Below are 15,857 nucleotides of genomic sequence, written 5' to 3' on the forward strand. Positions count from 1 at the left end.
CCACACACATACACACATACACACATATACACGCACCGCCATGACCCATTGTGCCAATGATACTGCCATGGCTTCTCTGATTGTGCCATGTTAGATTGGAGTGGGTTTCCGGCAGTGGCAGTAGTATTACCTCTGTCACACTATGACAGGTTAAGAGACATGAGCATACTGTATATCTAACTGACTGACTTTCTTCCTCGCTGGGCTGGCTTGGTCTCAGAGCAATGAGATTCTCTCTGACAGGGTTCATCAATACACATGAAGTGAATCATCTCTCGTAGAACGACCGCTCTCCCTCCCGTTCTCCTCTCTTCCACTCCTCTTCTCCTCCTCCCTCCACTCTTCCACACCCCAGAATCATCAAGCAGGAATTGATTAATCATCCCTTTATCTGAGAATTTGATTAGCAGTCTCCTGCCTCCTCCATCTATCTGAAGACCTTTATATTATGTTGATTGCTTCAGTTGAGGCCGAGGTCACATTTCATATTAGGTCACATTTCATTTTCGGCCACACAGTGATAAGGTCACACAGAATGGTTTTTAGAAGGTATATCCCTTGTGACTGAATGATCTCGATCAGAATCCTTCAGATATCCATGCATCAAATCTAGTGTGTTAAATCAGATATCATATCTAATGAAAATTATTATCAGTTAGATACAGTACTTGTAGTCTTGAACCGATCACCATTGATTGAGGATTTGGAATTCTCCAAGGATCAGTGGAGGATGGGATGTCATCAAGTATAGCGGATGGAACATAGATCTTTGGAACAGCGGGCACCATAAATAATTTCATAATTTTGATAATTCTGTTTGGCTTTAATGGAATGAGTGATCACAGCGCGAGAGGGAGAGAAAGAGTGGGAGAGAGATGGGGGAGGGGGGCGAGATGGAGAGCGAGTGGAGGAGGGAGAGAAATGGGAGGAAGGTGGAAAGTGGAGGGAGAGAGGAAGGGAGAGAGACCGAAGAGAAGTGAGGGAGACTGTTTTAGTGTAGAAGACAGAGGGGGAGGGAGGGGGTGGGTTAAGAGTTGTTTGAGAAGATCTCAGGAGGAGGTAAGGGATAAAGACACTTCCATCAATCTGCCTTGTCAGCGTTGGCGGCTCTTGTCATCTGCCATGAGCTGCTCTTGTTTGAGCTGTTTTTGGTTTGCGCTGCTCTGGTTTGAACTGTCAAGGCAGACTGTGGCAGACTGTCTGAGAGTTGCTCGTTTTTCTCTGTCTGTATCCACTTCTCTCTCTTTTTCTAACCTCAATCATTTTCTCTCTCTCGCCCTCTCTCTCTCTCTCTCTCTCTCTCTCTCTCTCTCTCTCTCTCTGCTGTGTGATCTCAGACAGGGCAGACTGCACCTTGTCTTTACAGAGCTGAGCTCACAGACAATTAATCTGCACAGCACTGTTCTGTTCTCCCTGGCCACTCAGGCCTCAGACACACTGGGCTGGCTGGGCACAGGGGACTCAGAGTTACTGAACATTAAGGAGGAAATGTGGGACCACTTATTGTATGTTCATAAATCATCTAATGATGTTTTCTATAGTTCTGAATGAAATGAATGAAAAATACTGAGAGCTTATCACATGTACAATAACGTTTATCAGGTTCCACTGTTTGCCTTGTCTGTATGCATGATGTGACATTAATGTTTCATGTTTCTCCCTGTCCTCTCCTCTCTGCAGGTTAATACACGGTGGTCAGCTGTTGAATGGTTTGGCCGGACCAACAATAATGAGCGCTGGACCCCTCCTCTCCACCACATGGTTCGCTCCAGACCAGAGAGCCACAGCCACCGCTGTCGCCTCATTGGTCAGCTATCTGGGGGCGGCGTGCTCCTTCATCGTCGGCCCGCTGCTTGTGCCTGCCCCTAACGACACCACCCGTGTCATGGTGGCCCGAGCTGTTGTCTCGACAGACACCCAGATCAATCACATACGAGACAGGATTCAGCTGGTTTTGTATGCAGGTACTGATGTTTTGTCTTATGTAGCTATTATAAAGGCTTTATGAATGCATACGTAAGAGGGCGTGCAGTAAAGTGTTACCCAGATACACAAGACAGGATCCAACTGGTTGTGTATGCAGACAGGCCAAACAAAAATAAATGCTGTCGCTACCTCGCATTCAAACCAAGGTGCATGAACACTGGCACAATGAGAATACTGAAGATGAGAAGATATTCAGTACGATGTCCTACAAAGAGATGTATGTATGTATGTATGTATGTATGTATGTATGTATGTATGTATGTATGTATGTATGTATGTATGTATGTATGTATGTATGTATGTATGCATGTATGCATGTATGCATGTATGCATGTATGCATGTATGTATGTATGTATGGTAGGTATGGTAGGTAAGGTAGGTACCGACAGCAGCACAGACAGTCAGTCATCATTACCCTGCAGGAATCAATAACAGACCATCTCTGGTCTGGATCTTGTCTAGGGACAGATTCAAAGTGATCTGACTGTCTCATCACACGAATACCAGTCTCAAACGTTTCAACCTTGTACTATTCAGAACAGAACGGGCTGCCATAAAAAGATGGGAGCTTGGACCGGTCTGCTTAACTGATTCAGAAAATGAAAGCATTTAATGAAAAATATATATATTATCCGCCCACAATGGTACATTGAAGCTATGGCTTTGTGTTAACCTAAGGGCGCATTCATATTACATTTAAACGGACAAAACAGACACATTTTCTGAACCAAGCCCTTTTGACGTCATAGGGAAATTAATTTCAAGTCAGAAAGCATTTAGAGGGAATTATACTCCTTGATGTTTTCCTTCTGCTTCTCTGAGGATAATAAATTCTGCACCTCCATACACACACTACAGAAAAACAGCAGTCAACCCTTGTGCCAAATGAAAAGTATTTTTTGGGTTGAAAAAACTCATGTGAGCTGCGTTGCTCTAGTCAGCCAGTAAAAATGCAGCTGCTGTCCAACCAATCTGCACATTATGACAAGAAAAAACATGATTTATGATTCTGGTGGTACTTTTTGGGAAATAGATTGTCTGAAAATGCTATAGATTTTCCAAGTGAGATGTGTTCGGTTGCCCATGCCAAGCAATGCCAGGCCAGGCCCAGTGAAAAGGGTTGGGGGATTTAGTAGCTTGTTTGGAAGCCAGGGCCACGAAGGCAGGCTAACAGAGAGTATCGGAGCCCTCTACAGTGTCTGTGCCAGCTGAATAATCTAGTCCCAGGGCCATCTCTCTGATAAACCACTGCTCTCTTAATTGACTACACTGGACATCATCAACACAGTAGGTCTGTCTGTTCGCAGCTTCTGTGCTCTGCTGTCCTGTTCTGTTCCATCTAAAAGTAGGGTGGAATCAGAGACGGTATACATGTACAGTTGAAGTCAGAGGTTTACATCCACCTTAGCCAAATATATTTAAACTACATTTTTCACAATTCCTGACATTTAATCCTAGTAAAAATTCCCTGTCTTAGATCAGTTAGGATCACCACTATTTTAAGAATGTGAAATGTCAGAATAATAGTTGAGAATGATTGGTTTATTTCAGCTGTGGGTCAAGAAGTTTACATGCACTCAATTAGTATTTGGTAGCATTGCCTTTAAATTGTGTAACTTGGGTCAAATGTTTCGGGTATCATTCCACAAGCTTCCCACAATGAGTTGTGTGAATTCTGGCCCATTCCTCCTGACAGAGCTGGTGTAACTGAGTCAGTCAAGTTAGTAGGCCTCCTTTCTTGCACACGCTTTTTCAGTTCTGCCCACAAATTTTCTAGGATTGAGTTCAGGGCTTTGTGATGGCCCCTCCAATACCTTGACTTTGTTGTCCTTAAGCCATTTTGACACAACATTGGAAGTATGCTTGGGGACATTTTCCATTTGGAATCCACATTTGTGACCAAGCTTGAACTTCCTGACTGATGTCTTGAGATGTTGCTTCAATATATGCACATCATTTTCCTGCCTCATGATTTAATCTATTTTGTGAAGTATGCCAGTCCCTCCTGCAGCAAAGCACCCCCATGTTTGATGCTGCCACATCCGTGCTTCACGGTTGGGATGGTGTTCTTTGGCTTGCTAGCCTCCCCTTTTCCCTTCAAACATAATGATGGTCATTATGGCCAAACAGTTCTGTTTGTTTCATCAGACCAGAGGACATTTCTCCAAAAAGTACTGTCGTGTCTTTGGCTATTCCAGATTAAGTGATATGACATGCTATTCTATAAAATCCTTTCTCCGTAATTAATATTACCTGATTGAGCTAATCATGTAAATGTAATTAACTAGAGTCGGGGCACCACAAAATAATATTTATAGAGCTGTTATCTTCCGAATAAACTCACAAAGGCCTAGTAATATTTTACAGCAATAGTAGTCAATATTAATCGTCACCTTAATTCAGTCTCATCTGAAAGTTGTACATTCTTGGTTATCTTCACGAACCCTGGCTAACAAGTTGAATCAGCAATACAAAATTGGGTTTAATTATTTATTTACTAAACACCTAACTAATCACACAGAGTTACATATTCAAAGAACGAATCATACCTTAATTACAAATTATATCATAAAGGAAAACGTCCCTAGCGGATGGAACAGATATGACAGCTGCTTACACAAAAGAAAAGGGGCTGGGTTTGAGTGAAAGAGAGGGAAGACTGAAGGACAAAGGGAGAAGCTGTGCTATCTTACAGTATCTTATGCATTCTAAATTACCGCCCATTTGGAAAAGGTAAATGCAATAAATATTTACTCTGAGCTGCGCTTCGGTAGGTTGGTGATAGATGGATGGCTGTGTTGCCAAACCGAGTCCTTTGTCATTTGAAGAATGTCTCTGGTGGTCAATTGGATACGTTGTAGTAACGTCGTTGTGTGGTAGACGGGATATTCTGTCTGTTCTTTCCTAGCCCGCGTTTGCAGCGGCCGCTGCTAACTCAACGGCTAGGAGGTATCACTTCTGTAGTGAATAAGAGTTCAAAGTTCATACCATTCGCAACCAAAGCTCATGCTGAGGTTGGCTTAGTTCTGTAGTTGACATGTTCGTCCTTTTAACGCAGAGGCTGCAGGCCTCATGTACGTGGAGCAGGAGGTTACTTTTTCGTCAAGGCTTTATATAGTGGAGCGAGAAGGGTGTGTCTGAAAAGTTTTATAACCCATGTCTCTTCACAGGGGCAGGCCACTGATTGAGCAGAGCCCTAACCTTATGAAAACCCAAATCTCTCATTTTGAAGCTAAAATTACATTTAATCTCTTCACCAATAATTTTATATTCAAACACTTAAATTGAACAACAATTCCATGTGACTCCGATAACCACAATGTCCAGACTTTCCACTATAAAGTTTGTCATCCTATCATTGATGAGAAAGTCCCAGATGACAACCGAACGGACATCATATTCATTAAGTACCACCGCATATGTTCAATTGGTCAGATTACCAGAATATAGTTAATTTCCCCTCACCTTCTCATGTTCCCAGAATCTCTATGTTAACAAAGGGGTTTTCTAATGTAACATCAGTAAGGTAGAGAGAGGGAAAATGGGGGAAGAGGTATTTATGACTGTCATAAACCTACCCCCAGGCCAACATCATGGAGTACGATCTTTGTCCCCATGTGCAGTTGCAAACCGTAGTCTGTCTTTTTTATGGCAGTTTTGGAGCAGTGGCTTCTTTCTTGCTGAGCGGCCTTTCAGGTTTTGTCGATATATGACTTGTTTTACTGTGGATTTAGATACTTTTGTACCCGTTTCCTCCAGCATCTTCACAAGGTCCTTTGCTGTTGTTCTGGGATTGATTTGCACTTTTTGCACCAAAGTACTATAACCTCTAGCGACGAGCAATCCCATATCCGAGAGCGTAATCATAGCCTCAAGTGCATTAACATAACGCAACGTTTCCTATTCATGAAAATCACAAATTAAATGAAATAAATATATTCAAACACAAGCTTTTTGTTAACAACATTCATCTCAGATTTTCAAAATATGCTTTTCAACCAAAGCTACACAAGCATTTGTGTAAGAGTATTGATAGCCTAGCACAGCATTAAGCCTAGCATTCAGCAGGCAACATTTTCACAAAAACAAGAAAAGCATTCAAATAAAATAATTAACCTTTGAAGAACTTCGGATGTTTTCAATGATGAGACTCTCAGTTAGATAGCAAATGTTCATTTTTTACAAAAATATTATTTGTGTAGACGAAATAGCTCCGTTCATCACGTTTGGCTAAGAAAAAGACCGGAAAGTGCAGTCACTTACAACGCCAAACTTTTTTCCAAATTAGCTCCATAATATCGACAGAAACATGGCAAACGTTGTTTAGAATCAATCCTCAAGGTGTTTTTCACATATCTATTCGATAATCTATCAGTGGTGGCAGTTGGCTTCTCATCAGAAGCAAACGGAAAAATACTGCAGCTGGAGATTACGCAATAATTGCGACGGAGGACACCAAGCGACCACCTGGTAGATGTAGTCTCTTATGGTCAATCTTCCAATGATATGTCTACAAATACGTCACAATGCTGTCGACACCTTGGGGAAGCGACAGAAAGCCTAAGCTAATTCGTGGCCCATTCACAGCCATATAAGGAGTCATTGGCATGAGGCGGTTTAAAAAAATGCGGCACTTCCTAATTGGATTTTTATCTGGGTTTTTTCTTTAACATCAGTTCTGTGGCACTCACAGAAGTGTGGCACTCATATATCTTTGCAGTTTTGGAAACGTCAGTGTTTTCTTTCCAAAGCTGTCAATTATATGCATAGTCGAGCATCTTTTCGTGACAAAATATCTTGTTTAAAACGGGAACCTTTTTCATCCAAAAATTAAAATAGTGCCCCCTATATCCAAGAAGTTAATCTCTAGGAGACAGAACGCGTCTCCTTCCTGAGCGGTATGACGGCTATGTGGTCCCATGGTGTTTATACTTGTCTACTATTGATTGTACAGATGAACATGGTACCTTCAGGCGTTTGGAAATTGCTCCCAAGGATGAACCAGACTTGTGGAGTTCTACAATCTTTTTTCTGAGGTCTTGGCTGATTTCTTTTGATTTTCCCATGATGTCAAGCAAAGAGGCACTGAGTTTGAAGGTAGGCCTTGAAATACATCCACAGGTACACCTCCAATTGACTCAAATGATTTCAATGAGCCTATCAGAAGCTTCTAAAGCCATTACATTTGATGGAATTTTCCAAGCTGTTTGAAGGCACAGTCAACTTAGTGTATGTAAACCTCTGACCCACTGGAATTGTGATACAGTGAATTATAAGTGTAATAATCTTTCTGTAAACAATTGTTGGAAAAATTACTTGTGTCATGCACAAAGTAGATGTCCTAACCGACTTGCCAAAACTATAGTTTGTTAACAAGAAATGTGTGGAGTGGTTGAAAAACGAGTTTTAATGACTCCCACCTAAGTGTATGTAAAGTTCCGACGTCAACTGTATCTCTGCGTGGAATGGGTTTGTTACTGCCACATTGACTGAGTTCAGGTCATTAGGAGGCCAATAATAAACTTTATCTTTGACCTTAAGGTTAATAACCCACTGACCTGTCTTTCTCCCCCCTGCCATATAGAGCTTGGTGTGGTGGCGGTGCTGTTTGCTGCGGTGCTGTTCTACTTCCCATCCCGGCCCCCCAGACCCCCCAGTGTAGCCGCTGCCAGCCAGAGACTCCGCTACAGCAGCAGCATCTGCAGACTACTCAGGTATGTGCTGTCTGGTCCTTTGACATCATCACACACCAACACTAAAAACAGGAATTCATATGACTTTACTTTACTGACAGGCAATGCACCATACAGCAATGTAGAAAGCATATTGATGTAGTTTTACAGAACCACTCTGAATAGAGCAGCATGCTGAGATGAACCCGAATCAACGGAGTGATCTGCAATTAACTTGTATGATGCCTTCAATCACATTTATTTATAAAGCTATTTTTACATCAGCAGATGTCACAAAGTGCTATACAGAAACCCAGCCTAAAACCCCAAACAGGAAACAATGCAGATGTAGAAGCACGGTGGCTATGAAAAACTCCCTAGAAAGTCTGGAACCTAGGATGAAACCTAGATAGGAACCAGGCTCTGAGGGGTGGCCAGTCCTCTTCTAGCTGTGCAGGGTGGAGATTATGTACATGTACTGTTTGGGCCGCTAGTTAATGTGCATCAAAGACATATCATCTCTCCCCCTAGATGAATTACACTGCCTTAAGGTGCCCCTGGCATTCCCACGTCATCTCCTCATCCATACACAGCCAGGGTCTTCTGGAGTCTGGGGTCCTGTAACATACTGTACTGATACAACCAGGGTCTTTTGGAGTCTGGGGTCCTGTAACATACTGTACTCACACAGCCAGGGTCTTCTGGAGTCTGGGGTCCTGTAACATACTGTACTCATACAGCCAGGGTCTTCTGGAGTCTGGGGTCCTGTAACATACTGTACTCATACAACCAGGGTCTTTTGGAGTCTGGGGTCCTGTAACATACTGTACTCACACAGCCAGGGTCTTCTGGAGTCTGGGGTCCTGTAACATACTGTACTCATACAGCCAGGGTCTTCTGGAGTCTGGGGTCCTGTAACATACTGTACTCATACAACCAGGGTCTTCTGGGGTCCTGTAACATACTGTACTCATACAGCCAGGGTCTTCTGGAGTCTGGGGTCCTGAAACATACTGTACTCATACAGCCAGGATCTTTTGGAGTCTGGGGTCCTGTAACATACTGTACTCATACAGCCAGGGTCTTCTGGAGTCTGGGGTCCTGTAACATACTGTACTCATACAACCAGGGTCTTCTGGGGTCCTGTAACATACTGTACTCATACAGCCAGGGTCTTCTGGAGTCTGGGGTCCTGAAACATAATGTACTCATACAGCCAGGGTCTTTTGGAGTCTGGGGTCCTGTAACATACTGTACTCATACAGCCAGGGTCTTTTGGAGTCTGGGGTCCTGTAACATACTGTACTCATACAGTCAGGGTCTTCTGGAGTCTGGGGTCCTGTAACATACTGTACTCATACAGCCAGGGTCTTTTGGAGTCTGGGGTCCTGTAACATACTGTACTCATACAGCCAGGGTCTTTTGGAGTCTGGGGTCCTGTAACATACTGTACTCATACAGCCAGGGTCTTCTGGGGTCCTGTAACATACTGTACTCATACAGCCAGGGTCTTCTGGAGTCTGGGGTCCTGTAACATACTGTACTCATACAGCCAGGGTCATCTGGAGTCTGGGGTCCTGTAACATACTGTACTCATACAGCCAGGGTCCTTTGGAGTCTGGGGTCCTGTAACATACTGTACTCATACAGCCAGGGTCTTCTGGAGTCTGGGGTCCTGTAACATACTGTACTCATACAACCAGGGTCTTCTGGGGTCCTGTAACATACTGTACTCATACAGCCAGGGTCTTCTGGAGTCTGGGGTCCTGAAACATACTGTACTCATACAGCCAGGATCTTTTGGAGTCTGGGGTCCTGTAACATACTGTACTCATACAGCCAGGGTCTTCTGGAGTCTGGGGTCCTGTAACATACTGTACTCATACAACCAGGGTCTTCTGGGGGTCCTGTAACATACTGTACTCATACAGCCAGGGTCTTCTGGAGTCTGGGGTCCTGAAACATACTGTACTCGTACAGCCAGGGTCTTTTGGAGTCTGGGGTCCTGTAACATACTGTACTCATACAGCCAGGGTCTTTTGGAGTCTGGGGTCCTGTAACATACTGTACTCATACAGTCAGGGTCTTCTGGAGTCTGGGGTCCTGTAACATACTGTACTCATACAGCCAGGGTCTTTTGGAGTCTGGGGTCCTGTAACATACTGTACTCATACAGCCAGGGTCTTCTGGAGTCTGGGGTCCTGTAACATACTGTACTCATACAGCCAGGGTCTTTTGGAGTCTGGGGTCCTGTAACATACTGTACTCATACAGCCAGGGTCTTCTGGGGTCCTGTAACATACTGTACTCATACAGCCAGGGTCTTCTGGAGTCTGGGGTCCTGTAACATACTGTACTCATACAGCCAGGGTCTTCTGGAGTCTGGGGTCCTGTAACATACTGTACTCATACAGCCAGGGTCTTTTGGAGTCTGGGGTCCTGTAACATACTGTACTCATACAGCCAGGGTCTTCTGGAGTCTGGGGTCCTGTAACATACTGTACTCATACAGCCAGGGTCTTCTGGAGTCTGGGGTCCTGTAACATACTGTACTCATACAGCCAGGGTCTTCTGGAGTCTGGGGTCCTGTTACATACTGTACTCATACAGCCAGGGTCCTCTGGAGTCTGGGGTCCTGTAACATACTCATGCAACATTCAGAATGCACTGTCCTCCTAGCCTTGCATCACACACACACTGAGAGCTGGGGGAAATGGTGTTGTTTTTGGATGAGAGCTGGAGCACTCATTGCCATCCGCAGATTCTGTTCCTGTGGTGCGTATCCTGTCTGGTTGTGGTGGAATGGAATGGGCTGAGGAATGATGGCCTGTGGGTTGTGGAACTGGGATGAAGCGCTGGGCTGTGGACAGCCAGTCAGCAAGCGGGTTGGCTGCTTGGCTCTCTGTAACTCCCTACAGTCAGCCCCTCCAGACAGCCAGATCTCTCTTTCTCTCTCTTGCTCTCTCTCTTGCTCTCTCTCTTTCTGTCTCTAGTTCTTACTGACTCTCACTGATGATAAACAATAACAAACTAAGCTGCTAAGCACAGAGCTTCAAGAGAGGTCATAAACCCAGTGTGCACACTGTCTTACACACACACACACACACACACTTTGTCTGGACTGCCCCATTGGGACTGTAATGCGATCTGGAGTCCCACTGATAAGCAGCCTTCCAGTGGCCAGTCTGAACTGTATCACACTCAAGCAGCATCAGTGGCTGTCTGGTTTCTGGGAGTTCTACTCTACAGAAGGATTGTGGACAGAAGGAAGGGAAAAATTGGGCCTTGAGTATCTAAGTTCCACTCGTCAAAGAAAGATGGACCTGTGTTAGCAGCAACATTCTGTTTTCTAAAGTTTGCTAGGTTTTCTAAGCCAGTATCCTAAGCCACCATTTTTGCCAATTCCTTCCATTCTGTTGTGCCAGACAGAGTTTGAACTGTAGTAAATTATAGGTTCGCCCAGCCGTTCTCTTCCGCTGCAGAGCCTGATCACAACACAGGTCTGGTCAAAAGTAGTGCACTATATAGGGAATAGGGTGCCATTTGGGATGTTACCCAGCTCTCCACACATTTAGAAAGGTTATCAGTACTACGTGGCCACTGCCCTGAGAATAGTAATGATGTTAGCTAGCAGCATTAATGAAGGTCCCATTATTACAATAACAGTCATTTTGCCTTGGAACGTTTTCTCCTGCTCATTCTGATGCATTGAACTCCAGCCAAGACCTGTCAAGGACAAATGGCACTTAGCTGATGATGCCTCTGGCTTCATGGCTCCCCGGAATATTTCACCCTCCACAGGGCGGACCTGTGCTGTGCTTACTTAGCCTGTGTCCCAAATAGCACCCTATTACATGGATTAAACCTTTTGACCAGAGCCCTGTGGGCTATATAGTGCACTACGTGGGGCATAGGGCACCATTTGGGACAGCCTTTCTATACAGTGATCTAACTAAGCTGTGGGATGGGAAAAGGTGCTGATATTGATTCCTGCCATCACAGCAGAGATAGAGAGAGCGTTCCATCAACACACTTTTACGAGTCCGTCTCTCTCGACTCTCAACTCCTCCAAGGCCAAGTAGTCGAGTACCACAGGACAGGGTACTGGATGGAAAACATCATGGAAAATTCCCTCCAGCCAATGCTTACACAAATCCAATAATTTTAAATCCATGATCGGTCCGTTTTCACAAAGTAGGAGTGCTGATCTAGGATCAGCTCAACCTCATTGATTATAATGAATGAAGAGGGGTACTTGATCCTCAGCATTTCTACTCTTGATACGTACAGCCCCTAGTCTACTTCCCTGTCCGTCTCTCTCCTTAGAGTTAGTGTATGCCTGTTCCATCTCAGCACGGATGAATAGCTAATCAAGTGAGAGGAGTAAGAGTGCCAGCCCTTCGTGGTTTTTGAGCATTTCTACAAATGTCTCTCTAATCATCAGGCCAGTGCGTCCAGGAGCCTGTATGTGTGTGTCTGAACACAGAGCGGAGACTCTCGCTAACAGAGGAGCCCCCCCATCCCCCACTCTCACCTCGCTGCTAACACTGTCTGTCTGGCACCACTCCAATCACTCTATGACCAATTACAATCAACCATAAGACCCCGTCCCCGCTGCGTCTCCACGCCGCTGATTTCATTTGGGAACCATCACTTCACCCGCCTAACAGCACCATTAAATCACCAGGCGTCTAGGCTGACAGTGACAGCAGCCGTCATGGAAGGGGAAATCTGTCTCCTCTGTCTCTCTGTGGAGGATTGTTTTTGTTTTCCTAATGTCCGTTCACTACGGACAGCAGCCGTTTACTCATGCATAGGTTTGTTTCCATTGATATGCCAGCGGCGTCCTGTGTGTATGGTGGAGGGGCATCCGGTGAATTCTTAAGGCGTTCCTCATCCTCAGGGGGAGATCAAAAACAACCCTGAGGAAAATAACCACCCTCTGTGGTTTGTCAGTGTTTACAAAGACTGACAGAACTGTCCAAAGTCCCATTGATATGACCAACCCCTTACAACAGTTTATATTAAAGACCCTCAGTCTCGTATGTCTCTCCTCTCAGGCTGTTAGCTAGTGAAAGAGCACACAAGATTAGGTTCTGTTTCCCTAACGTGGGTATCTCACTTAGTTGTCCGTGGTCCTAACCGATACACTCATCATTTCTGACTGCATAGCGTCTAGCCTTAATGTTCTCACAACCATGAACACTATGTTTACAGCAGGTGGTAATGTGTCATTTGTAGACTCACAGAGAGGAAGCAGGGCCGGGGGAATGGATTCAGTTGTGATTGGCGTAATCCGCTCGATTAGCAGAAGGCCATAATCTTCCTTCCAGGGATCTTGGAGTCACAGAACAATCAGAGGAAATCATTGTCTCAGATCAACATCTCAGATGCGGGAAATGACTTTGTTTGACATGCTACTATTTCCAAACCCATTTATACAAGTAAATATGTTATTAAGTAGGTGTTTGTGTGTCTGTATGTGGTTGGTGTCACCACATGAAAGGTTCCCGGTTCTCCATTTGTCGATTCCATTTCTTAGCTGCTCTCCCCCGTATTCAAACCTCATCTTGGAGCTAGTATTGCCAGCCTGTCAAGCAGCTCTTCTCATCTCTTCCTGGTTCATGGCCAGGTGTTTATCTCTCTGTCACCACATTGTGATGTGGGATAGATCATGCCTGACAGTCAGAGATGCTGTGTGGTGCTAGCTGACAGGATAGGAAAGCAAGAGGCTGTCTGGTGGCACGTCTCAACACATTATCAACCAGAGAGAAGGAAGGAGACGGGTGAGGCTTTTCTCTGCTCTGTATTGTCTCAGACAGACATATGTACTCTTGTCATGCACACGGGTTATAGATAGTTTTTCTTGCCCCAGAGATTACCCTTCGTTCATCACCAAATGTAAACTTTTTGAGTTAAACGTTTAGTTTGTCATGATGACTCATAATGGACTTAAATGGGACTTTGCTAGTTTAGGATAGTGTAGGACTTTACTAGGCAGTGATAGTGTAGGACTTTACTAGGCAGTGATAGTGTAGGACTTTACTAGGCAGTGATAGTGTAGGACTTTACTAGGCAGTGATAGTGTAGGACTTTACTAGGCAGTGATAGTGTAGGACTTTACTAGGCAGTGATAGTGTAGGACTTTACTAGGCAGTGATACTGTAGGACTTTACTAGGCAGTGATAGTGTAGGACTTTAGTAGGCAGTGATAGTGTAGGACTTTACTAGGCAGTGATAGTGTAGGACTTTACTAGGCAGTGATAGTGTAGGACTTTACTAGGCAGTGATAGTGTAGGACTTTACTAGGCAGTGATACTGTAGGACTTCTCTAGGCAGTGATACTGTAGGACTTTACTAGGCAGTGATAGTGTAGGACTTTACTAGGCAGTGATACTGTAGGACTTTACTAGGCAGTGATACTGTAGGACTTTACTAGGCAGTGATAGTGTAGGACTTTACTAGGCAGTGATAGTGTAGGACTTTACTAGGCAGTGATAGTGTAGGACTTTACTAGGCAGTGATACTGTAGGACTTTACTAGGCAGTGATACTGTAGGACTTTACTAGGCAGTGATAGTGTAGGACTTTACTAGGCAGTGATAGTGTAGGACTTTACTAGGCAGTGATACTGTAGGACTTTACTAGGCAGTGATAGTGTAGGACTTTACTAGGCACTGATACTGTAGGACTTTACTAGGCAGTGATAGTGTAGGACTTTACTAGGCAGTGATAGTGTAGGACTTTACTAGGCAGTGATAGTGTAGGACTTTACTAGGCAGTGATAGTGTAGGACTTTACTAGGCAGTGATAGTGTAGGACTTTACTAGGCAGTGATAGTGTAGGACTTTAGTAGGCAGTGATAGTGTAGGACTTCTCTAGGCAGTGATAGTGTAGGACTTCTCTAGGCAGTGATAGTGTAGGACTTCTCTAGGCAGTGATACTGTAGGACTTCTCTAGGCAGTGATACTGTAGGACTTCTCTAGGCAGTGATACTGTAGGACTTCTCTAGGCAGTGATACTGTAGGACTTCTCTAGGCAGTGATACTGTAGGACTTCTCTAGGCAGTGATACTGTAGGACTTCTCTAGGCAGTGATAGTGTAGGACTTCTCTAGGCAGTGATAGTGTAGGACTTCTCTAGGCAGTGATAGTGTAGGACTTCTCTAGGCAGTGATACTGTAGGACTTCTCTAGGCAGTGATACTGTAGGACTTCTCTAGGCAGTGATACTGTAGGACTTCTCTAGGCAGTGATACTGTAGGACTTCTCTAGGCAGTGATACTGTAGGACTTCTCTAGGCAGTGATACTGTAGGACTTCTCTAGGCAGTGATAGTGTAGGACTTCTCTAGGCAGTGATAGTGTAGGACTTCTCTAGGCAGTGATACTGTAGGACTTCTCTAGGCAGTGATACTATAGGACTTCTCTAGGCAGTGATACTATAGGACTTCTCTAGGCAGTGATACTATAGGACTTCTCTAGGCAGTGATACTGTAGAACTTGCTGCTAAAACGCATTTGTTTCTTTCTCTCTTGCCCTCTAGTAATTTCCGGTTCCTGATGATAGCGTTGGCCTATGCGGTGCCTACAGGAGTGGTGGCAGGCTGGTCAGGAGTTCTGGACATGATCCTCACCCCTGCCAGAGTCAGCCAGGTGAGGAACACACACCTGACCCAACACCCACAACATGTCTGCTGGGTTTAGAACATACCAAAGATACAGATTGTCTTCAAAGTTGAGAATTGTTTTCTGAACTAGCGTATCATTACTCACTTTATTCACTCTGAATGTACTATAGTAATAGCAGTTCTTGAAGACAATTTAGACATTTTCAAACTGATCACTTCTTTAAGGTAATTTATTACATTAGAGCATTTACAGCATTTTCTGCGAATTTCATACAAATGACCTGCTCTGGTACGCACCCACAATGAAAAAGGTGTGTTTCAATAGCTATCTGAACTCTGTGTTGATGCTCACCTTCTGAAGCACTGAAACAGGCCCGCCAGCCTGCCTGAAAACTTCCCCTTATTCTAACTGGGCCTGTGATGTAGCTAATTGTCTGATACAAACACACAGTTTGATTTCCCTGGCTGAAATGAATGTTTACTTTTGAAATGGCACTCTATTCCCCACATATTGCACTGCTTTTGACTAGAACCCTGTGGCTAAAATGGATGTTGACTCATAATTGTTGCCACA

The 15,857-nt window shown here is 44.3% G+C and overlaps 1 protein-coding gene across 1 annotated transcript in view; it reads left to right on the forward strand.

The window, feature by feature from the left end:
• LOC124047842 (solute carrier family 49 member 4-like) overlaps positions 1-15,857 on the forward strand; it is an 82,726-nt gene that overhangs the window by 23,648 nt on the left and 43,221 nt on the right. Inside the window, exons 3-5 of the mRNA XM_046368163.1 lie at positions 1,681-1,964; positions 7,572-7,701; positions 15,200-15,308. Coding sequence (XP_046224119.1) covers positions 1,681-1,964; positions 7,572-7,701; positions 15,200-15,308 — 523 coding nt within the window. The remainder of the gene's footprint in view (positions 1-1,680; positions 1,965-7,571; positions 7,702-15,199; positions 15,309-15,857) is intronic.

This window comes from Oncorhynchus gorbuscha, linkage group LG01, assembly GCF_021184085.1.
Source record: "Oncorhynchus gorbuscha isolate QuinsamMale2020 ecotype Even-year linkage group LG01, OgorEven_v1.0, whole genome shotgun sequence".
Lineage (NCBI taxonomy): Eukaryota > Metazoa > Chordata > Actinopteri > Salmoniformes > Salmonidae > Oncorhynchus > Oncorhynchus gorbuscha.